This window comes from Thamnophis elegans, chromosome 17 (assembly GCF_009769535.1).
Source record: "Thamnophis elegans isolate rThaEle1 chromosome 17, rThaEle1.pri, whole genome shotgun sequence".
Classification (NCBI taxonomy): domain Eukaryota; kingdom Metazoa; phylum Chordata; class Lepidosauria; order Squamata; family Colubridae; genus Thamnophis; species Thamnophis elegans.
The window spans coordinates 10,102,982-10,126,568 of record NC_045557.1 but is presented as its reverse complement, the minus strand read 5'-3'; the positions used below and the strand labels follow the sequence as shown (position 1 = coordinate 10,126,568).

The following is a 23,587-nucleotide window of genomic DNA, read 5'->3' as shown; positions in this document are numbered from 1 at the left end:
AAATCATTCTTTGCACAGGGAGGCAAACGTATAAGTTGCATCCATCCATCCATCCATCAATAGACAGGAAACTATTTATTTTCGAATATTAACAACGGACAAATGTATAATCTAGTAATATCCGTGCTTCTTTAATTACCCCATTAAATCAATAACAATATCTTTTTTTTTTTAGAGCGTGCTAATTCTAGATAGCCAATTTTATCGCAGTGAGAGTCAAGGGGCCATAAATGATTTCGCTGCCTACGCCGATTATTGAATGAAAAGTTAAATCTCATTAGATGTCAAGTAGAAAGTAATGCTGTAATGTTTTTCCAATCCGAGGCCACTGACATCCTAAAATCTAGCCATGGATTTCCAAAGAGCTCCTCAACCCACACACACCCCTGATTAAAAAAAACCAGGACTCGATTTGTCGTCCTTTCCAATCCTTATTCAGCTTTTCAAATATTGTTTGTGTTTCTCACCCAGATATACAAACCTATGAACGGTTCCATTTGAGCAGTGAATGTGTTATGAAAACTGCAGAAAAGGAATGGAATAGTAATTTTAAAAAGGTATGAATGAGATTAATACTAATCTATTATTATTATTAACATTAATCATGATTCATGTGATTAATATTAATCCAGTATTTGAGGGGCTGCCATAAAGGAGAGGGGGGCGATTTATTTTCCAAAGCACCCGAAAGGCAGAAGAAGCAACGAATGGGAACTCATCAAGGAGAGAAGCAATTTGGAAGGAAGGAGAAACTTCCAAGAAAAGACTGGACGGCCATTTGTCTGGAATGGTATAGGGTCTCCTGCTTGAGAAAGGGGTTGGACTGGATGGCCTCTAAGGTCCCTTCCAGCTGCATTCTGATTGAAACTTATGGAAGCAACCTAAACTTAAGGAGGAATTTACTGAACAATTAAGCAGTGGAACAACTTGCCATCCAAATCTTGTGGCTGCTCCACCGCTGGCGGCTTTTAAGAAGAGACGAGGCAGGAGGCCCTTTGGTCTCCTGTTTTGAGCAGAGGGTTGGACTAGAAGACCTCCAAGGTCCCTTCCAGCTCTGTTTTTTTCTGTTATTTCAAATGTTTCCACCGTTCTTTTAATTTCTTAAGGTCTCCCTGGATTCTGATGGTGCCCCCCAAGATGTTTGGTGTTCCCTGAATTTGAGCCCTCTGCCAATTTGCAAAGCCTAATTTTCAACCCCTCCATGAGCCGCGAATAAATAAGTTGCGCGGAATGTTGCTCTGCGTAATATTATTCTTTCACGGCTCAATACACAATTTTTCTTCCTTTTCCTCCTAGTTTTTGTGCAAAGCAGGATCAGGCCTTCCAGGACAGATGCTCTAAGTGGCCTCAAACATTTGGCTAAATCACTGCATTAGAAGCAGCTGTTTTGGTGACCGCGGACCACGATCGAAGTCATCGAATCGGGTGGTGTTTTCCAGAAACGGAAGATAAAACGTATCGTAAGGAAAACTAGATGGTTAACAGATTAACAGAGTTGGAAGGGACCTTGTGGGTCATCTAGTCCAACCCCCTGCTCAAGTAGGAGACCCGACACCGTTTCTGACAGAGGCCAGCCGAGTCTCTTCTTGGAAGCTTCCAGACATGAAGCTCCCACAACTTCCAAAGGCAAAGGACTAAATAGGTCCTTGCCCCACCACATTTCTGGCAGAGGACAAGTAGTTCTCGACTTACAACAGTTCACACAGTGACTGTTCAAAGTTACGACAACAGTAAAAAAAGAGAGACTTATGACCGTTTTTCACAGGTGTGACCGTTGCGGCATCCCCATGCTGACGTGATCAATATTCAGATTCTTGCCCACTGGTTCCTATTTATGACGGGTCACACGATCCCCTTTTGCGACCTTCTGACAAGCGAAGTCCGAAGGGGGAAGCCGGATTCGCTTAACAACCGTGTTCCTAACTGCAGTGATTCACTTAGCAGCGGTGTCCAGAAAGGCGGTAAGATGGGGCAAAGCTCACTGAACAAATGTCTCGCTTAACAACGTAAATTCTGGGCTCAATTGTGGTTGTAAGTCAAGGACTGCCTGTAATATATTCCTTCCTTACTAAGCTGCGTATTTAAGAGGGTCTGCTTGGCCGGGGGTTGGACTAGATGACCTACAAGGTCCCTTCCAACCCTGTTAATCTCTATCAACTATCATAGATTTGGGCCTATTTTTTTCCCTGCTTCGAGCCTAACTGTCTCCCCCTGGTGTCTAAACCGGGAATTGCTGCTTTGACAGCTTACAATTCCTTGCAGAGTTTGCCATCCCGTATCCCCTGCTTATGGGTTCTGTAGTTCTGACCGCGGGGCTAGGGGTTGCCCGTTCAGCCCCCGCTGTGGAAATTCCGTGGCCTCCCTCACCTTTGAGGTCCAGGTTGCGGGCCCCGTTGGAGTGCTGTGTGACGGTGCGCGAGTCGATCTTCAGGGTGTGGACGTTACTCGTGTCGCGGGACACAATGACGTTGTGCCATTGGTTGTCGTTCACCGGCTTGTCTGAATTCCCCTTCATCAGCGACGGCCCGTTGCCCAGGTCGAAAACGTAGTGGATGTACCTACCGGGTGGCCAGGACAGGAGGAATCAGGAGGGGGGGGGAGAAAAGATATTTAATTCAATTCAATCCCATCGATTCTACCTTTCAGCCCAAATTACAACAGGAGATCACAGGTGAGATTCGGACAGTTCGCACCGGATTGGGAGAAGTGGATACTAATTTTACATCTGGTTTGCCGAACCAGTAAATTGCATGGAGTGGCTGGCCTCGCCCGCCCTTCCCCGCCCCTCCCAGAGGTCTCCACGCAGTCTGTTCATCAGGCCAGGTAAGTGGAGGGCCTGTGTGGAGGCTCTGGAAGGGTGAAAAACGGGCCATTTCCGGCTTCCGGAGCCTGGAGGAGGCCGTTTTTGCCCTCCTGGAAGCTTGGGGAAAGCCTCCGGAGCTTGGGGAGGGCGAAAACGCGCCGCCGTGAGGAGGCTGAGTAGCCAAGCCCCCATGGTTACACTCACCCAGCAACCGAAACAGAGAACCGGTTGCTAAAATTTCTCAATCCCGCCCCTGCTTTAGATGACTCGCATCAGCCAGCCAAGCCACACCCTCGGTATAAAAGCAGCTGACCAAGGTGGAGAATTTTATTCCAATGCCTCATCAATATTTCCATTTTTAATGGTTATTTTGGCCTACAAGGCAGGAGGCCGACTGACAGGGGAATGAAAAGGCCAACCCAGAGCGGGCATCTTCCGAGGGACCCCGACCGAGGGAAGCCCTTAGCAGCCACTGAACTCCAAAGGGGCAAGAGGAGGAGATTAAACTCTGGTGCCTGGACCTCTGTAAACACAGGTCCACTCTGCACGGCCATCTCTTTGGTCTGCCTGCAATAGGAGATCCCGGGGCTGGCCTGGGGATTGAGTGGGTTTCTCCATCGGAAGCTTGGCAGGAGACCCCAGAGGGGGAAGGCTGGCGGGTGCAGGGAGGGGTTGGAAAAGCTGAGGTGGTAATTTGGCTTGGTTGGGATTCCTAAAAAGAGGAGAGAGGGAGGAAGGAAAAAGACAGAGGGAGGGAAAAGATGGAGGGAGGGAGGGAAGGGAGGGGAAAGAGGGAGGAAAGAAGGAAAAGAAGAGGGAGGGAAGGAAGGAAAGAAGGAAGGGTAAGGAAAGAGGGAGGGAGGAATGATGGAGCGCCGAAAAGGTTGGGTGGAAAGAAGGGAAAAAGCAAGGAGAGAGAAGGATGTAAGAAAGGAATGAGGAAGGGGAAAAAGAAGGGAGAGAGGGAGGAAGGAAAAGGGAGAGAAAGGGAAGGAGGGAAGGAAGGAAGGAAGGGAAACGAATGAGAGAGGAAGGGAAGAAAAGAAGAGAGAGGGAAGGAAAGAATGGAGGGTAAGGAAAGAGGGAGGGAGGAATGATGGAGCAATGGAAAGGTTGGGTGGAAAGAAGGGAAAAAGCAAGGAGAGAGAAGGATGTAAGGAAGGAATGAGGAAGGGGAAAAAGAAGGGAGAGAGGGAGGAAGGAAAAGGGAGAGAAGGAAAGAAGGGAGGGAGGGAGGGAGGGAGGGGAAAGAGTGAGAGAGGGAGGGAGGAAAAGAAGAGAGAGGGAAGGAAAGAATGGAGGGTAACAAAAGAGGGAGGGAGGGAGGGAGGGAGGGAGGAATGATGGAGCAATGGAAAGGTTGGGTGGAAAGAAGGAAAAAAGCAAGGATCAAGATGGATGTAAAGAAGGAATGAGAAAGGAGAAAAAGAAGGGAGAGAGGGAGGAAGGAAAAGGGAGAGAAAGGGAAGGAAGGAAGGAAGGGAAAAGAGTGAAAGAGGGAGGGAGGAAAAGAAGAGAGAGGAAAGGAAGGAATGGAGGGTAAGAAAAGAGGGAAAGAGGGAAGAAGGAATGATGGAGCGATGGAAAGGTTGGGTGGAAAGAAGGAAAAAAGCACGCAGAGAGAGATAGATGTACGGAAGAAATGAGAAAGGAGAAAGAAAAGGGAGAGGGAGGGAGTAGGAAGTTGTTCCTTTAAAGTGGAATTTGTCATGGATGAACGAGTGTGGCTGGGGGAGGGGGGGCACCCTGTGTGGGCAATGAGGATGGCACAGAATCTTCTCCCAGTGGGCAAATGGCTGTTAGCGGGGGGGGGGGGGGAAGGGGAGGGAATTCTGTCCTGGAGATGGGATTTTCCTCCCCCCACCCCAACACGCCAGAGGACACAGTTTGACCACTGACTGCCGTTGCCAGGGGCCGGGCTGGAAGCAAAGACGCTTAGCCTAGCCGAGCCCCAGCAGAGCCCGAGGGCCAATGCCATCCGTCCGTCCGTCCGTCCTCACCCTTTGACCAGCTCCACCACGATGAAGTCGTTCCCGTTGCCGCTGTTGAAGAGGATGAGCCCGTCGGTGGCCGTGGTCTTGAACTGGAAGAAGAGGTGCATGGAGGCGTAGGCTTGCAGCGTGGCCAGCGCCAGGTAGCTGGCTTTGCTTTTGAAGGTCACCGGGTCGGCGATGATGCTGCGCAGGCCGAAGCGGGCGTTGAGCTCGCAGTAGCTGATGTCGCCGTTCTTGCAGAGGTCCATGTAGGGCATCCCGTTGAAAACCAGGCTGCTCAGGTGGCCGATGAAGTTGGAGGGCACCATGGAGATGAACCGCCGCTCCGTCATGATGCCCGTCTCGATGTTGTGGAACTCCAGGCGGGTGTGGGCGCCCGCCATCTGCCCTGCTTGGGCCAAGCAAAGGGCGGGGAGGGCAAAATGTTAGCATGCCAAGGCCGCAGGAGGGAGAGGGAACGCCGGGGAAGAGGCTAAATTGGGAAGCGGGGGGCATGGAGACTGGCAATGCCCCCTCGCCACCAATCCATCAACCAGAATAGAGCTGGCAGGGACCTCGGAGGTCTACTAGTCCATCCCCCTGCTCAAGCAGGAGATCTTATACCATTTCAATCAATCAATCCATCCATCAATCAATCAGAATAGAGCTGGCAGGGACCTCGGAGGTCTGCTAGTCCAACCCCCTGCTCAAGCAGGAGATCTTATACCATTTCAATCGATCAATCAATCATTCAATCAATCAGGGACCCCCCGAGGTGTAACTACAAATGGGATGGCTATGTAGAGCGTGCAAAGCCACAAACAACGGCAAACCAGGTTTTTTTTTTAAACGTTGTAGAGTGGCAGCTGGACCAAAATCCAGCTGTTTTGTTTCCACTCCTGGATGCCTTGTTCTAAATCTCCCCCTAGTGGCCAAAGCGGGTGACTGTTTGAGATTCTGAGACAGGAAAAGGGCCAGTTTTTTGTTTTTTTTGAGGTCGCTTGCTGCCCTCTTGTGGCAGAAAGCAAGAATGGCAAACGGTTCCTTTTCCACACACAGGTGAACTCAGGTGTGTTTATTTAATGCCCCAAAATCAGGCAGCCCCTTTTCCAGCTGCACTTTCTATTACAACTTCACCTGATGCACAGGATGGCCTCAACGTGGAGGGAAGGGAAATGCAGGTGGTCCTCGACTTACGACAATAATGGAGCCCAAAATGGATGTTGTTAAGCAAGACAATTGTTACACGAACTTTGCCCTATTTTACCGCCTTCCCTGCCAGAGTTGGTAAGTGAATTGCTGCAAGTTATTAAGTGAGTCACACGGTTGTTAAGTGAATCCGGCTTCCCCATTTGACTTTGCTTGTCAGGAGGTCGCAAAAGGGGATCCCGTGATCCTGGGACCCTACAACCGTCGTAAGTATGAATCAGTCGCCAAATGTCTGAATTTTGATGACGTGATCATGGGGATGCGGCAAAAGTCGTAAGTGTGAAAAACTGGTCCCAAGTCGCCTTTGTCAGTGCCGTTGTAACTTCGGTCACTAAATGAACCGTCGTTATTTGAGGATTGCCTGTATACTCAACCTACAGCCATTAATTTAGTGACCGTTCAAAGTGAAAGATAGCACTGAAAGAAGCAAGTTATGACTGTGTTCCACACTTACGACCGTTGCAGCATCCCCATGGTCACCTGATCAAAATTCAGACACTTGGCAACCGACTCACATTATGACAGTTGCAGCAATGGACGAAGTCAGATTCGCTTAACCATTGCAGTGATTCGCTTAAGAACCGTGGCAAAAGTGGTCGTAAAATCGGGCACGACTGCCTTGCTTAGCAACAGAAATTGTGGTTTCTCTCAATTGTGGCCATAAGTCGAGGACTACCTGCGGTCAGAATGGCGGACAAACCTGGAATGGGTCCAGAGAGCTGCATTATAGAGTTAAATCCAGCCAATTAACCCATCTTTCTGTAGCCTAAGGGAGAGGTCTCCAACCTTGGCCACGTTAAGACTGGTGGACTTCAACTCCCAGAATTCCTCAGCCAGCAAAGTCGCCAACCTTGGCCACGTTAAGACTGGTGGACTTCAACTCCCAGAATTCCTCAGCCAGCAAAGTCACCAACCTTGGCCCTTTTAAGACTGGTGGACTTCTGGGAGTTGAAGTCCACCAGTCTTAAGGTGGCCAAGGTTGGAGACCCATGGCCTAACGCAGTGTTTCTCAACCTTGGCAACTTGAAGACGTCCGGACTTCAATTTCCAGAATTCCCCAGCCAGCAATGCTGGCTGGGGAATTCTGGGATTTGAAGTCTGGACGTCTTCAAGTTGTCAAGGTTGAGAAACACTGGCCTAAGGAGTTGTGTGAACCCACACGCTTTTTATCACAAGCATCTGTTCCACTCTGGCTTACCTTCCACGGTGACATTGTCCACGGACAGCTGCAGGTTCTTCCCACGCCGGACCACCCGGACGGTGTGCCACTCGTTGTCATTGAGTTTATGGCCAGCAAAGAGCGTTTCTGGCCCTTTACCTGTGGGCAGGACGGTGAGGTCAAGAGGCAGCTGTTTTCGGGGGGGAGGGGGTATCGGAGAGCGGCTGGATTCCGCGCCCTCCCACTGACAACCCCAAACCTCCCCTCTCCCCCCATTAGGGAATGCAGCCCCAGAGACAGAGAATCCCCAGCCAACAATTTCACAGCACCTTTCATTCCTGGGGTGTGTACCCTCACACACACTTACACACACAAACACACACATGCACACACAGAGCTCTCGGAAAGCAAGTATGGGCATTTAAACAAATCCCATCTTGGTGTGGGTGCAGCCACCTTAATCCCTTATCAAACCTTTTGGTAGATAGAATAGAATAGAATAGAATAGAATAACAGAGTTGGAAGGGACCTTGGAGGTCTTCTAGTCCAGCCCACTGCTTAGGCAGGAAACCCTACATCACTTCAGAGAAATGGTTGTCCAACATCTTCTTAAAGACTTCCAGTGTTGGGGCATTCACAACTTCTGGAGGCAACTTCTGTTCCACTGATTCATTGTTCTCACTGTCAGGAAATTTCTCCTTAGTTCCAGGTTGCGTCTCTCCTTGATTAGTTTCCACCCATTGCTTCTTGTTCTACCCTCAGGTGCCTTGGAAAATAGCTTGACTCCCTCTTCTTTGGGGCAACCCCTGAGATATTGGAAGACTGCTATCATGTCTCCCCTGGTCCTTCTTTTCATTAAACTAGACGTACCCAGTTCCTGCAACCTTTTTTCATAAATGCACACTTTAGATGGGTGTTTCTCCTTTAAAAGTCAGATCCCAGAATTCCCCAGACTCCAGAACCCCACACCTAGAACAGCCCATCCCCTCCATCTCTAAGCACCTGCCAGTTCCCCGACTCACCTGCCTCTAAGGATTAAGTGGGTGTCCGGAATTTTGCAGCCAAGCTCCCCTGACAACAGGTGTGAGCCCGGAGCATCCTTCTACAGGCCAAGGCATACCTGTCCCTGGTCTTGATTTAAATTTAGATGATCCGAGTCGGAAGGGACCTTAGAGGTCATCTAGTCCAACCCCACCGCCCAAGCAGGAGACCCTGCACCATTGCTGACAAATGACATTCCAGTCTCTTCTTGTAAGCCAGGCAGGCTTCTGTAGAGGAGGGAGGGGGGCTAGTAAAAAAGGGGATTGGGGGTAGAGGGGGATAGATCCTGGCCAAGGCCTCCGGGTGGGGGAGGGTCTTTCTGTACTTGTATCTTGACCCTTCAGAGCAAGTCAAGAAGACGATGAAAGGAAGCAGTTACGAAGGTAGCTTTCTCCCCTGCAGCTCCTGGGGGAAAACTTGCCAAAAATCATTGCCGTGCAATCCCCTGGCTTCAGGAGGCTTTGCATTATGGGTTTGGGGGCAGATGAGAAATATCCACGGAAAAGAAGAAAGAGGTGTTGTCAGGGTAAAGATTTAAGAGCTGACCAGCTGCTACAATGATGTAATGCTGGGAATGAGTCAGCAAGATTTTTTGGGCTGAGATCACTTTAAGAGCCTGTAATAAGAAGAGGCCCTGTTGGAGGCATATCTCTTGCTCCATGTGTGCTTCCATGCTGTAATTGCTGATTGTTGTTTCGTTTGAGGTCTGACTAAAGAATGTGTATGTATATAGTCTTTGTAGATGCAACTACTATTTAAGTACAAACCTCTGTTTGATCTATTTGCTCCTGGGTTGTCTCATATAGTAAAGCTGTGCACATTCTCACACGTCTTTAGTCCCAGAAACAAACAAGGAGGCTTCTCAACTAAATTGGCACCCAAAACTGGATGCCACTGGGGCTTAGCAACAGGAGTGGGATTGAAAAATATTAGCAACCGGTTCTCTGCCCAGTTGCTGGGTGGCCGTGACCATGGTAGATGTGGGCTACCTGGCCTCCTGCACCACAGTGGGGGGAGGTTTCGCCCTCTCCAGGTACCGGAGGCTTAGCTTGAGCCTCCGGGAGGGCAAAAACGGCCTCTCCGGAGGTCCTCCAGAGGCCAGAAACAGGCCAATTTCTGGACTTCCAATACTTCCAGTAGGCCCGTTGTTCGCCCTCCCAGACTCCTGGGAGGGGTGGGTGGGTGAAGTCAGCCGGTCCTTGCGACAATCGGTTCGTCGAACCGGATGCAAAATTAACACCCGGATTTCCTGAACCGATGTGAACCGGCTGAATCCCACACTTGCTTAGCAACAAGACCCTAAGGCAGGATCAGAATCCAGAGCCTCTCGGTTTTGAGTTTGGTGCCCTTAACTAGACCCATACTGGGGTGACCAACGATGAAAACTTTAGGACTTGTGGACTTCAACTCCCAGAATTCCTGAGCCAGCCATACCTGGCTCAAGGAATTCTGGGAATTGAAGTCCACGGGTCCTGAAATTGTTATAATTTCCCCCACCTCCCTGTTCTACCCCAAATGTGCATTTTGTTGACGGTCTGTGTCTCAAGGAATCGGTGCACCATCCAGGCTGCGAGAAACAAGCCATTTCACCCCAAAGGGCCCACCCGCAAGATTCTGGGTAGTTTTAGGTTGCTCCTGTGTGGGGTTTTTTTTTGGGGGGGGGGGGCTGGAGTTAGCTGCATGGAAGGATATAGGTCTCCCCCCCATCCCTTTCCACCGATTCACGGCTCCTTTTGTGCCCAATGGACTTTGTATTCTTCTAAATCTGCTTCCGATACCGTAAAGAGGGATCAAATTTTCTGGGTTTGCATCCGTAAGCGAAGAAGAAGGAGAAGGAGAAGGAGAAGGAGAAGGAGAAGGAGAAGGAGAAGGAGAAGGAGAAGGAGAAGAAGAAGAAGAAGAAGAAGAAGAAGAAGAAGAAGAAGAAGAAGAAGAAGAAGAAGAAGAAGAAGAAGAAATATTGCAAAAAAACAGACTTGCATTTGTAATTTAGGAGGATTAGAGAAAAATTCCAGTAGGGAGAAAAGATTAAAACGTTGGAGTTTTTTTTTTTAACCTCGCGGCAAAAGGAGGAACGGAGAGATACGGAGAAATTTTTAAATGTGCAAAGGGGGAGATTTTTTTCTCCCTTCCTCGCCATGTTCGACCTTTGGGGTCCTCTTTTCAGAGCTAAATGAAAGAAAATGTCAGTCTTCGAAAAGAACTTCCTTTTTGAGATGTGGAACTCATGGCCACTTGCATGTGAGTGCATTTATATTCCTTTTAAAATTTTGGCCTGCCACACTTTCTCTTATTTCAATATGCTGTTTCATTAGTATAGTTGATGGGAGGGGGGAATAGACAGGAGTGAGACTGTGGAATGTATTGTTTTTCATTCTTTACTAGAAGCCAAGGTCATCCTTTGTCTCCGCACCAGTGCACCTGACCGGAAGCAGCTGGGTGTGGATGCCAGGGTGGAAGAAGGAGACCATGTGATGGATTGTGAGTGTGGGTACAAGATCATGAACTTTTAACTGGGTGGGATTCTGATGTCATTTCCAGAATTGGGATTTACACAGATGTGCTAAGATGTCTGCTTTATTAAATTGGAACTTTAAGGATCGTTTTGCCTTGGACTCTGATTTAATTCTTCATGGTACTTGGAACGCTGACATCTCTGCTTGGAGAGGTGTTTCCTGCCTCTTGAATCACAGGCCTTGCACCCCATCTCTGTGGGGTCACCTACAAGAAGGGACCCCCGTCCTGCCTCTGTTCATTTTTGCCTAATCAATAATCACTGGGCTACTAATGAATCCACCACTATAATATGCAGGAGGCCCTAGGCCATTTCAGACAAGCGGCTGTCCAGCCTCTTCTTTAAAACCTCCAGTGATAGAGCAGCCACAACTTCTGGTGGCAAGCGGTTCCATTGGTTAATTGTTCTCGTTGTCAGTCAGTCAGTCAATCAATCAGATCAATCAATGAGAATAGAGCTGAAGGGATCTTCTAGTCCAGCCCTCTACTCAAGCAGGAGACCTTATGCCATTCCAGACAAAGGCTTCTCCAATCTCTTCTTAAAAGCCTCCACGATGAAGCACCCACAACCTCTGGTGGCCAGCTGTTCCACTGGTTAATTGTCCTCACTGTCAGGAAGTTCCTCCTTCATTCCAAGTTGCTTCTCCGCTGGATGGGTTTCCATTTGTTGCTTCTTGTCTGACTTCAGGTGCTTTGGAGAATAATTTCTTGGTGGGAGCTGCTCAAATACTGGAATATTTCTACCCTGGTCCCCCCCCCCCAAGTCCTTCTCCCCCCTAGACTAGCCAGGCCCAGTTCCTGCAACCGTTCTTCCTATGTTTCAGCCTCCAGCCCCCTAATCCTCTCGGTTGCTCTTCTCTGCACTCTTTCCAGAACATTTAAGTATATTCACATATACTTGACTAGCTAACATCATCATTTCAACCAAGACTGACAGGGCAAGCCATTTGTTTATACCCACCCCCTTCTACAAGTGATGATGTAACCTAGTTGGGTCATGAAACTTCTTCAAGGAAACCACCAAGGATCCCACAGTCGTCGTCCTCCTCCTCCTCCTCCTCCTCCTCCTCCTTCTCTTCCTCCTGCTCTTCCTCCTCTTCCTCCTGCTCCTCCTCTTCCTCCTCCTCCTCTTCCTCCTCTTCCTCCTCCTCTTTCTCCTCCTGCTCCTCCTCTTCCTCTTCCTCCTCCTCTTCCTCCTCCTCTTCCTCCTCTTCTTCCTCCTGCTCCTCCTCTTCCTCCTGCTCCTCCTCTTCCTCCTCCTCCTCCTGCTCCTCCTCTTCCTCCTCCTCTTCCTCCTGCTCCTCCTCTTCCTCCTGCTCATCCTCTTCCTCCTCCTCCTGCTCCTCCTCCTCCTCTTCCTCCTCCTCTTCCTCCTCCTCTTCCTCCTCCTCCTCCTCTTCCTCCTCTTCTTCCTCCTGCTCCTCCTCTTCCTCCTGCTCCTCCTCTTCCTCCTCCTGCTCCTCCTCTTCCTCCTCCTCTTCCTCCTGCTCCTCCTCTTCCTCCTGCTCCTCCTCTTCCTCCTCCTCCTGCTCCTCCTCCTCCTCTTCCTCCTCCTCTTCCTCCTCCTCCTCTTCCTCCTCCTCTTCCTCCTCCTCTTCCTCCTCCTCTTCCTCCTCTTCTTCCTCCTGCTCCTCCTCTTCCTCCTCCTCCTCCTCCTTCTCCTCCTTCTCTTCCTCCTGCTCCTCCTCTTCCTCCTGCTCCTCCTTCTCTTCCTCCTGCTCCTCCTCTTCCTCCTCCTCCTCCTCCTTCTCCTCCTTCTCTTCCTCCTGCTCCTCCTCTTCCTCCTCCTCTTCCTCCTGCTCCTCCTCTTCCTCCTGCTCCTCCTCTTCCTCCTCCTCCTGCTCCTTCTCCTCCTTCTCTTCCTCCTGCTCCTCCTCTTCCTCCTCCTCTTCCTCCTGCTCCTCCTCTTCCTCCTCCTCCTGCTCTTCCTCCTCCTCTTCCTCCTCCTCCTCTTCCTCCTCCTCTTCCTCCTCTTCTTCCTCCTGCTCCTCCTCTTCCTCCTCCTCCTCCTTCTCCTCCTTCTCTTCCTCCTGCTCCTCCTCTTCCTCCTCCTCTTCCTCCTCTTCTTCCTCCTGCTCCTCCTCTTCCTCCTCCTCTTCCTTCTGCTCCTCCTCTTCCTCCTGCTCCTCCTCCTCCTCTTCCTCCTCCTCCTCCTCTTCCTCCTCCTCCTCTTCCTCCTCCTCCTCCTCTTCCTCCTCTTCTTCCTCCTGCTCCTCCTCCTCTTCCTCCTCCTCCTCCTGCTCCTCTTCTTCCTCCTCCTCTTCCTCCTCCTCCTCCTCTTCTCCTTCTCCTCTTCTCCTCCTCCTCTTCCTCCTCTCCTAGTACTGACAATGTTCCCTAGTTGGGTCATGAAACCTCTGCAAGAAAACCACCAAAGATCCCACGTTCTTCCTCCTCCACCTTCTAGCACTGATGATGTTACCTAGTTGGGTCACAAAATGTCTGCGAGGAAACCACCAAGAATCCTCCTCTCTCCTCCTTCTCCACAAACTCTCCTCCCTTCTAGCACTGATGATGTTAGCTAGTCAAGTCATGAAACTTCTTCAAGGAAACCCCCAAGCTCCGAGGGAAACCGAGGAGCCCACAGGTGTCTCATTACCTGACTAGGCAACGCCATCAGTGCTGGCAGGGAGTGGCGATCACTCTCTGTTTCTATTCAGCCGCACGCCCTGTCATTGTTAGGTGTTAAACGGCACCTTCTAGCACTGACGATGTTTCCTAGTTGGGTTATGAAACGCCTGCAAGGAAACCACCAAAGATCCCACATTCCTCCTCCTCCCCCTTCTAGCACTGATGATGTTACCTAGTTGGGTCATGGGACGTCTGCAAGGAAACCACCAAGCTCAGAGAGCACCACGGTTCCCATTTTATTTTTCCCCTCTGAAAGATCGGTTTCTCCAGCCTCCCCCCATCTCCTCTCCCATCTTTCGGCCCCGTCTTCTCCTTTCAAAAGCCTCCCGCCACCCCTCATTCCACAGCCACACATGCAAACACGCACACGCACAGACGTGTTTCCCCTTGCACAAGACCCAAGCGGAGGGAGGGTTGCGGGGGGGGGGGGGGGGAGGGGAGCCCCTCCCCCACAACTGCGGGTTTCAAAGCAAGCGAGCTGAAGAAAAAGGAAGGCTTGAAAACATGGATGCAGAGAAAGAGAAAGAAAGAGAAAGATTCCAAAAGAGAGAGAGAGAAAGAAGAAGAAGAAAAAAACAATGAGAAGGCAACTTACTGGGGTTACAGCCTATCCTGACACAGTCTGAGACGGGGTGGGGCGGGGTGGGGAGGGGGAGAGAGAGAAGAGAACGAGAGTTTTATATCCTTCAAGGAAACATTTGTCACCAAACACCCAAAAAAAAACTACAGCAATGCAGGCCACCATCCGGGGACGGGCGACGCCACAAGGGAGACACTTGCCTTGGCGTAGAGGAGGGTGCCAGGATGCCAACTGGGGGACAGGTGGGAGCCCCTCGATCCGTGACACAAAGAGACAAACCCCAATTTGGTTGTGGGCTGTTTTGTACACAACGAGGGCGAAGGCAGGTCGGTTGACCCACCTAACGCCGGTGTTTCTCAACCTTTTGGCCACTTTTAAGGCCAAACTCCCAGAATTTCCCAGCCAGCACAGCTGACCTCTGCACGAAGGACGGCAGGCGGTTTTAGCAGGATGGGTGATCTGACCGAGGCTTCCCAAGCAAACTCCTTGTTGTCCCGACAAAAAACCCTTTCATTAAATGACTGTGAATTCTGCTCATTCCCATCCAGCAAAGTCTTTCAAGGGAGGATTTACGGTCACAGACCTTATCTGGCTTGGAGAGCTGCCAGGCTGATCTCTGCAGAACTTGGCCAGGAGTCTCGGAGAGTCACGAACCAATTAAGTGAACTAATTGTCTCTCCTGCAAACTCCATTCCCCTTTTGCTCCTCTTTTATTTCCTCTGGGAGGGGCCATTCACCATCCCCCTGTGGCCTTCCTCCCAAGTCGACCACTGTTCTTTAGCTGTTCCCTTCCTCTGGCAACTCTGTGCATGCGCACCCTGGGAACAGGCTCCAGATGTTCTTCTGCCTCACTGATAACTATCTGACGGCCCTGGCCCCCACTCTGCCCCCGACACAGCGCCCTCCTCAGAGCCTTCCCCAGACTCCAGGACTGGCCCAGGTTCCTCCCCAACCCTCCTCACTGTCTGTATTTGCTGCCAGTTCCATTGGCCACTGGTGGGTCGCAACAATGGGTGCGTGCATCTTCAGTGCCTAATGAGGTCAGCTTTCTGGCTGGGGAATTCTGGGAGTTGAAGTCCACCCTCCTCAAAGTTACTCCGGTTGAGAGAGGCTGCCATGCAGCCTTCCTTACCACGGATGCCCAGGGAACGATGCTCAAAATGGGCCCCTGGCCATTGCAAGCATTTAAAAACAGCAGTTTTCGGCACAATCCCAAGTTACGGGGAAGGGTGTGTGTGTGTGTGTGTGTCCCATGGCCATGAGAAACCAGCCAGGAGAAGCTTCTGATGCCGATCTTGAATGCTGCGGATTTTTATTCCTCCCATTGATTTTTGGGGCTCCCTCGGCACTGGCAAGCGGCTCCCTTGTCATGATTAGCTGTGCAGAGAAAGGGGGGAAAATTGGGGAGTGGCAGCCTTTCCTCCCCACCCCACCCCAACTCAATGCTCCCACCCACCCACCCCATGGCGAAAGGGCTGCCACCCACGGCCTTTCTGCAAGCTGCACAGCCAGGCCACGCAGCGCGCCGTCAACCTCGGCAGAGCAGTGGGTGCAAGCAGCCACAGGACCGGGAAACGTCTCTCGTGGGAAAAGCAGAAATCCCCAGGGTTATTTTGGGAGGGGGAGAATGTGCTGGGAAGCAAGATGGGGAAGATTGTGGGTGGGGTGGGGGGTGGAGAGAGACAGAGAAAGAGACACATACACAGAGACAGAGAGAGAAAGACGGACAGACAGAGACAGAGAGGGAGTGACAGAGAGAGAGAGAGAGACAGAGAGGGGGGGAGGGAGGGAGACAGAGAGAGAAACAGAGGAGGAGAGAGAGCAGGGGAGGGAGAGAGAGACAGTGAGAGACAGACAGAGAGAGGGGGAGGGAGGGAGACAGACAGAGACAGAGAGAGAAACACAGAGAAGGAGACAGAGAGGGAGAGACAGAGAGAGGGGGAGGGAGGGAGAGAGACAGAGAGAGAAAAAAGAGAAGGAGAGAGAGGGAGGGAGAGAGAGACAGAGCGAGATGGAAGAGAGAGGGGGGAGGGAGAGAGAGACACACACAGAGACAGAGAGACAGAGAGGGGGAGGGAGAGAGACAGAGAGAGGGGGAGGGAGAGAGACAAAGAGAGAAACACACAGAGAGAAACAGAGAGAAAGAGACAGAGAGAGAGACAGAGAGAGGGGAGGAGGGAGAGAGAGAGTCAGAGAGAGGGGGAGGGAGGGAGAGACAAAGAGAAAAAAACAGAGAGAAGGAGACAGAGAGAGAGAGACAGAGAGAGGGGAGGAGGGAGGGAGAGGGAGAGAGAATGAGACAGACAGAGAGAGACAGAGAGAGGAGGAGGGAGAGAGACAGAGAGAGAAACAGAGAGAGACAGAGACAGAGAGAGAGAGGGGGGAGGAGGGAGGGAGAGAGACACACACAGAGAGAGACAGAGGGGGGGAGGGAGAGAGAGAGACTGAGTTTGGGTCCCTGTGGCTGCTTGCTCTGGGCTGGCTGTTTATGCACCGATGAAGGGTCAAAAACCCACAACGAGAGGGGATGGGAGGCATCCAGGAAGCAGAACGAGCTCTCTCTCTCTCAGCCCAGCCACGAAAACGGTGGTCTAACGGCCAGGAGAGAGAGGACAGCTGCCCTTCCCTGGCTAGTAGAAGCACCCAAGGAAGAGGCTTAAACTCTGCACCACATTTGACCCTCAAAGGGGGGACGCTAGTTGATGGAATCTCTTCCCAAGACAGAATCCTTCATCCCACCCCAGGTGCAGAGAAATCTGAGTAGATTTGGGTGGGTGGGTGTGTATGTGGGTGGGTGGGTTATATTTGAGGAATCAAAATCCACCTGGATCACAGCAGGATCTCCAAGTGCCCCAGGGGGAAAAGACCAGGGAAAGAGAGATCAGGCATTCGGCTGCTGGCTTTAGGCACCCTTATTTCTGGCTGGGTTTTATTCGCGACTGCAATGATTAGTGATATTTGCTGAAAAAGCAGGCAAAACCCTCTTCCAGGAAATCCATGGGATTACTCATGAGTAAAAGAAAAAAAATCCATCGGGGCGTGATCATTAGTCCTGACTAAGAGAGCGTTTGAATTATTTTTACAAGTAGTCCTCACTTAGCGACTTAGCAATCGTTTGAAATTAGGTAATGGTAAAGGTTCCCCTCACACATGTGCTAGTCGTTCCCAACTCTAGAGGGCGGTGCTCATCTCCGTTTCAAAGCCGAAGAGCCAGCGCTGTCCGAAGACATCTCCGTGGCCATATGGCCGGCATGACTCAATGCCGAAGGCGCCCGGAACGCTGTTCCCTTCCCACCAAAGGTGGTTCCTATTTTTCTACTTGCATTTTTCACCTGCTTTTGAACTGCTCGGTTGGCAGAAGCCGGGACAAGCAACGGGAGCTCACTCCGTTACGCGGATTCGAACCACCGAACTGCTGACCTTTCTGATCCACAAGCTCAGTGTCTTAGCCACTGAGCCACCTCGTCTCTATGGGTTTGTGTCACCCAAAAGGAAAAAAAAAATGCTTTCATCCAATTTGGTTTAATTTCAATTCATCCAAACGAGACAAAAACAGGATGGGAAGAGGAAATGCTGAGAATCTGAAACATTTTGCACCTCGCTAGTCCTTCCTTACAAAGTGGGGGGGGCTTTTACTCACGAGTATCCCCCTCTGGGATGGGGGCTTTTGCAAGCGGCTCCAGCCCTCCCAAAACAAGCAGCCCAAAGTGTAATATTTCTGCATTCGTGTCCAAGGCAGTGAACGGGTTTCCATTCGCACCCAAGCAGGTGGATTTTGCAATTGTGACACGCAGGTTTTTCTGATGATTCCTCTGCCAGAGTTAAAACTGCTGGTGAAGCCGTGTGAGGTTCACATACCCACCCACCCACCCACCCACCATGTGGCTCCCTGGACAGAGATAATTGGAGGCCGAGGAGGGGACCACCAGCCCCTGGGAGGGGCCAGGGCCAGCAGGGGTTACCTAGGTTGACCGTGAGCTTCATCTGCCCCCCGTCCAGCTCGAGGCGAAGCGTGTCGGCCGATTCCTTGGAGGTGGTGGCCATCATGAAGCCGTACGCTCGCTGCGACATAAACCGGAGGGACACGTCTTCGGCCTCGGTGTGCATGACCGTAGGCAGCATGATTTTCATGTACATGCTCCCGTCGTAGCTGAGCACGGTGGCCTCTGTCCAGGGGGGAGGGGGGGGAGAAAAGAAAGGCAGGTAAGAATGGAGAATAAAAGCAGACGCTTGGCCTAAGCCACTTCCAGGCGTGGGAATGTCATAGCTCAGAACTCCCCCAGCCAGGTGGGGAAATCAAAGCAGGCTGGGTGAATACCTCTCCTCTCTACCTATCAGGTGCAGGTGAGGGAAGTGAGGTTGCTTTACCCCAAAGCTATTGAAACAACCTATTTTCTGCCTTCAGGAAATATACTTACTCACTAAACAAAAGGGAGGGAGGGAGGGAGGGAGGGAGGGTGGAAGGAAGGAAGGAGAATTGGAGAGCAAGGGAAAGGCAGGAAGGCAGGAAAGAAGGAAAGAAAAGAGGAAGGGAGGGAGGAAAGAAGGAAGGAAGGCAAAAAAGATGGAGAGAGGTAAGAAGGAAGGAAAGAAGGCAAGATAAGGGAGGGAGGGAGAATTTAAAAGGAAGGGGAAGGAAGGCAGAAAGGCAGGAAGGATGGCAAGAAAAGAGGAAGGGAGGGAGGAAAGGAAGGAAGGCAAAAAAGATGGAGAGGTAAGAAGGAAGGAAAGAAGGCAAGAAAAGGGAGGGAGGGAGAATTTAAAAGGAAGGGGAAGGAAAGCAGAAAGGCAGGAAAGATGGCAAGAAAAGATGGAGGGAGGGAGGGAGGAAAGAAAAGAGCAAGGAAGGGAGGAAAGGAAGGAAGACAAAAAAGATGGAGAGAGGCAAGAAGGAAGGAAAGAAGGCAAGAAGAGAGGGAGGGAGGGAAAATTTAAGAGGAAGGGGAAGGAAGGCAGAAAGGCAGGAAGGATGGCAAGAAAAGATGGAGGGAAGGAGGGAGGGAAGAAGGAAGGAGAATTGGACAGCAAGGGAAAGGCAGGCAGGCAGGAAGTAAGGTAGGAAGGACGGCAAGAAAAGAGGGAGGAAGAAAGGCAGGAAGGAAGGAAAGAAAAGAGGAAGGAAGGGAGGAAAGATGGAAGGAAGGAAGGAAGGCAAAAAAGATGGAGAGAGGTAAGAAGGAAGGAAAGAAGGCAAAAAAGGAGGGAGGGTGGGAGGAGAATTTAAGAGGAAGGGGAAGGAAGGCAGAGGGCAGGAAGGACGGCAAGAAAAGATGGAGGGAGGGAGGGAGGGAGGAAGGAAGGAGGGAAGGAAGGAAGGAAGGAAGGAAGGAAGGAAGGAAGGAAGGAAGGAAGGAAGGAAGGAAGGAAGGAAAGGAGCCCTTGATTCAGAGAAAGCTCACCACTAGGCCTGATCATGGCCATGGGGTTGCAACCACCAGACTTCAAGCCAGCCCAGTCCCTGAGGTTGTGTGAACCCAGCCTGAGAGCTCCGGTGGCCTCCCGCCAGCCCACCCACCACCCCCTCCTCACCTCTCTCACACAGCCGGCCTAGGTAGCCGGTGCCCAAGCAGTCGCAGATGAAGCGGTTCCAGCCCTCCCGGCACAGGCCTCCGTTGTGACAGGGGGAGCTGCCGCATTGCTTGAGGGTCTCCCGGGAGCAGAAGCTGGAGACCCCAGAGACGCTCTGCACCTCGGCCAAGCGGCGCACGTCCCGGCTCTTGCCGTCGATGAAAAGGTCCCGCACGCAACCCACGTAGCCGTAGTTCAGGAAGGCCGTCCAGACCTCCGGGGGCAGGATGAGGTCCAGGCGGTTTTCGGGGAGGCCCCCCAGGTACATCTCGCTGTCCAGGTCCAAGATCTCGCTGTCCCCACTGGCCAGGAAGGGGGTGCTGCGGCTGTTGACCGAGATGGAACCTGGGGGAGGGAAGGGCTCAAGGTCAACAGAAGGAACCATTCGATCAAAGGAAGAGGAGCCCTTGGCTGGGTTTCTGGATTTCACCATTGGGCTCAACTGTGGCCGTAAATCGAGGACTGCCTGTGTTAGGAATATAATCTAACGGTTGGGTTGGCAATATATAAATCATGTAACAATGTTGTACCTGTTTCTTTAAGTCATACTGCAAAATGTGATTGGTTGCTGTTTTTCCTCAATCGGACATAAGAGGGAGCCAGAATAACTGTTAGCTCTCTGTTTGTTAGATGCTGATCTGATCTGAGTGTTTTTGGAAGCTGGCTGTTAGAAAGTGCCATGAGCTATTGTAAGTTTTGCAACTGTTAGCAAACTTTGACTACTGGACTGATTATATGTTACTGGACTATGTTATTTGGATTATCCCTTAACTGAAAGACATTGATGACTGTTGTGGCCCAGCAGGAGCCGTTGGAGCTGCCACCAGATTCCAACAGAGAGGGCCCCTATGAGTCAGCTCTGGAGGATGTGGAGGACCCTGGACAGGGTTCCGACTCCAAGCAGGGCGCAGAAAGGCTGGTTGGCCACTAGGAGGCACCTGAGCCTTGGACCAGTGGGGAGGAGACAAGGGAGAGTGAGCCGGATGCCAGTAGTGAGTTGTTCCTGGATGCACGCCATCGAAGAGCTACTAGGCGTCAGAAACAATTATGCAATTACAGGAGGTAATTGCACTCAGCTGATGGTCATTAGGCTCCAGACTATAAAAAGGCTACTTGTGCACACACCCTATTTGCAGAAGTCAACACAGCATCGAATGTTGGAGAACTTTGTATGAGCTTGGCAGGCTGGATTGCTGCCAAGCCTTATCTGTGTTTATTGCTGCCCAAGCTTGTCTGTATTGGGTTGCTGCCAAGGACCTGTTTGTCTGTTAATTGAATGCTGCAATTTATCTCTGGCTCAGAGTGTGCTTTGGTGTGGAACGAGGGGGGTCAGAACAGATGACTGAAGGTCTTATCCGTGTACGACTTGGACTGTTTGATGGACTCTGATACCTCTATTTCCACGAAAGTAAAAGCCTATTTAAACTGCAGTGTCTCTGTATGCTGGTTTGTGTGTTCTCCAACACAACTCTCACAACGCTTCTCTGAACGCGCTCGCTCTCCCAACGGGGAGCTTATTTAACAGCCTGTATCAACATTCCCCTGTTTTCCACAATCCCTTCAGCCGTCAATCAACCTCCAGGATTCTAAGGACACCGTCAGCCGCACCAAAGCTAACCAGAGCTATCATGAACCAAGCTTGTTATGCCGGAGCAGTAACTGAATGGTCAGAGATCCTGTTGAAATCACGGGATCTTATGGGAAAATAGGTTTTAAGCCAGGGGTTCCTGAAGATCCCGAGTGAAATAGGAGATAGAGAGGGATACAGCCTTCCTCTGTGCGTGTGTGTGTGTGTGTGTGTGTGTGTGTGTGTGTGTGTGTGTCTTTTAACGACCCCGTAATCCCTTGCATCGGGGTGAAGTGGGAGCAACTGAATGGAGCTGAGGGTTTTACTGGCCAGATGCCCTTCCTGTCGCCAATGTGGAGTTTTTTCCAGCAGATATATTCTCATCGTGCCCAGAGAGAGAAATATCAGCCCCTACCTAGGATTGAACTCACTGCCTACTGATTTTGAGCCAAGAGCTCCAGCTCTAGGCCACCGCACCACTCCTATCTTCAACCCCATAATCCCTTGCGGGGTGGAGTCTGGGGCAACTGAATGGGGCTGAGTGCGTATTGGCCAGACGCCATTCCTGTTGCCAGTACAGAGTTCTATTCAGCAGATCTATTCTCATTGTGCCCAGAGAGAGAAATATCTGCCTCTACCTAGGATTGAACTCACAGCCTCCTGATTGTGAGGCGAGAGCTCCGCCCTCTAGGCCACCGCGCCCCTTGGGATACAGCCTTCCATCATGCAGAAAAAAAGAGAGGCAGTGATTGCCAAACAGCCCTCCAGTTCTCTGATAATAACACAGAGACGACATGGGAAGGAAAAATGGCCAGCGGGGTCTCTTCCCAACCTCCCTCTGCTCTGCTGCCAACCCTACACAATGAATCCATGTATTACTGTGACTCTCCTGTCCGTTTGTTGTCTGTCACCTTCGTTTAGCCAAAACGGTGCATCACGGAGTCATGAGCTTTGAATCGCGATATCTCAATCCTGCTCACTTAAAGAACGAGCAGAGCCAGCGCTCCCCATACCATTGACCTTTCAAGGATCTCCATGCCAATTACATTGGCACGCCCGTGGCTGCAGTACTTCCGCAGTCAGGTGATGGTGGTTTCTGACACTCCCCGCCAGCTTCCCGTAAAGTCATTGGGGAAGCTGGCAGGAAGTCAAAAGTTGGAAGTCGCGCCTGCTTCCACGGTCTTTTTTGCCCGCCTGTGGTCACTTTGTTAATGTCTCCGGGTAAGTAAAGATTGACAAAGGAAAACCCAACAGGTTGTATAGGTTGTTTAGTAAAGAATTAAAAAAAAGAAAGAAATTGATCTGGAAGATGAATCTACAACTTCTTTCACTTGTCACCCAGCTAAATATGAGCCAGCAGTGTGAGGCGGCAGCCAAAAAAGCCAATGCAATCCTAAGATGCATCAACAGAGGGATACAATCAAAATCAAGGGAGGTAGTAATACCACTCTATAAAGCCTTAGTAAGACCACATCTGGAATCCTGCGTCCAGTTTTGCTCACCACACTATAAAAAAGAGGTTGAGACTCTAGAAAGAGGGCAGAGAAGAGCAACCAGGATGATGAGGGAACAGGAGGCTAAAACATTTGATGGACAGTTGCAGGAACTGGGCCTGGCTAGTCTAGGGAAGAGAAGGACCAGGGGAGACAGGAGAGCATCTTCCAATATTTGAGGGGCTGCCACAGAGAGGAGGAAGGGGGTCAAGCTATTCTCCAAAGCACCTTTGAAGGCCAGACAAGGAAGAATGGGTGGAAACTGACCAAGGAGAGATTCAACCTGGAAATAAGGAGGAATTTTCTGACAGTGAGAACAATCAACCCATGGAACAGAAGTTGCCTTCAGAAGTTGTGGGAGCTTCATCCCTGGAGGCTTTCAAGAAGAGACTGGGCTGCCCTCTGTCAGAGATGGTGTAGGGTCTCCTGCCTTGGCAGGGGGTTGGACTAGATGACCTACAAGGTCCCTTCCAACTCTATTAATCTATCTGTCTCCCACTGCTGAAGCATCATCTCACTGGGCAGCTTCCATTTCCCTGCCCATCTTTGCTGAATTGAAGACGACTGTGCAACGCCTCGCACTCACCCTTGCGCCCATCGCGCTGAAAGTCCACGTGGCACCACTCCCCGTCGTTCACCTTCTTGGTGCTGGCCCGCATTTTGATGCCCCCCGAACCCATGTCCAGCAGCAGGTAAAGGTATCCGTCCAGAAGCTCCATGGCAAAATAATCGGCCTTGTGCATGCGCTCTGACCGGCTCTCCTTGGGGGGCTGAAGCCGGCCGTGGCTGAAGAGGAGGAGCCCGTTGGGTTCGGTGGTCCGGAAATCGAAGGAGATGGAGCCGGTCTTCTTGGTGTTCCATTTGGGCAGGGAAATGTACGCCTCGGGGGACTCGAAGGTGACCGGATCGAGGGCAGCGACGTTCTCGCAACGGAAGACAAGGTCCCCGTTGATCTTCATCTTAGGGTCTCCTTCCTTGGCCAAGCGTGACAACTCCAGTTTGAAGTCATTGTTCTTGTAGACCACCTGCAGAGAAAGGAGAAGAGCATC

General features: G+C 51.0%; 1 protein-coding gene across 1 annotated transcript in view; it reads right to left on the bottom strand.

Annotated features, from left to right (window-relative positions):
* Positions 1 to 23,587, bottom strand: part of LOC116520165 (neurexin-2-like) — a 275,896-nt gene that overhangs the window by 9,596 nt on the left and 242,713 nt on the right. Inside the window, exons 6-12 of the mRNA XM_032234316.1 lie at positions 23,125 to 23,563; positions 19,440 to 19,823; positions 17,873 to 18,076; positions 13,926 to 13,952; positions 7,184 to 7,303; positions 4,804 to 5,185; positions 2,368 to 2,558 (exon numbers count right to left, since the gene is read on the bottom strand). Of these exons, the coding sequence (XP_032090207.1) occupies positions 2,368 to 2,558; positions 4,804 to 5,185; positions 7,184 to 7,303; positions 13,926 to 13,952; positions 17,873 to 18,076; positions 19,440 to 19,823; positions 23,125 to 23,563 (1,747 nt within the window). The remainder of the gene's footprint in view (positions 1 to 2,367; positions 2,559 to 4,803; positions 5,186 to 7,183; positions 7,304 to 13,925; positions 13,953 to 17,872; positions 18,077 to 19,439; positions 19,824 to 23,124; positions 23,564 to 23,587) is intronic.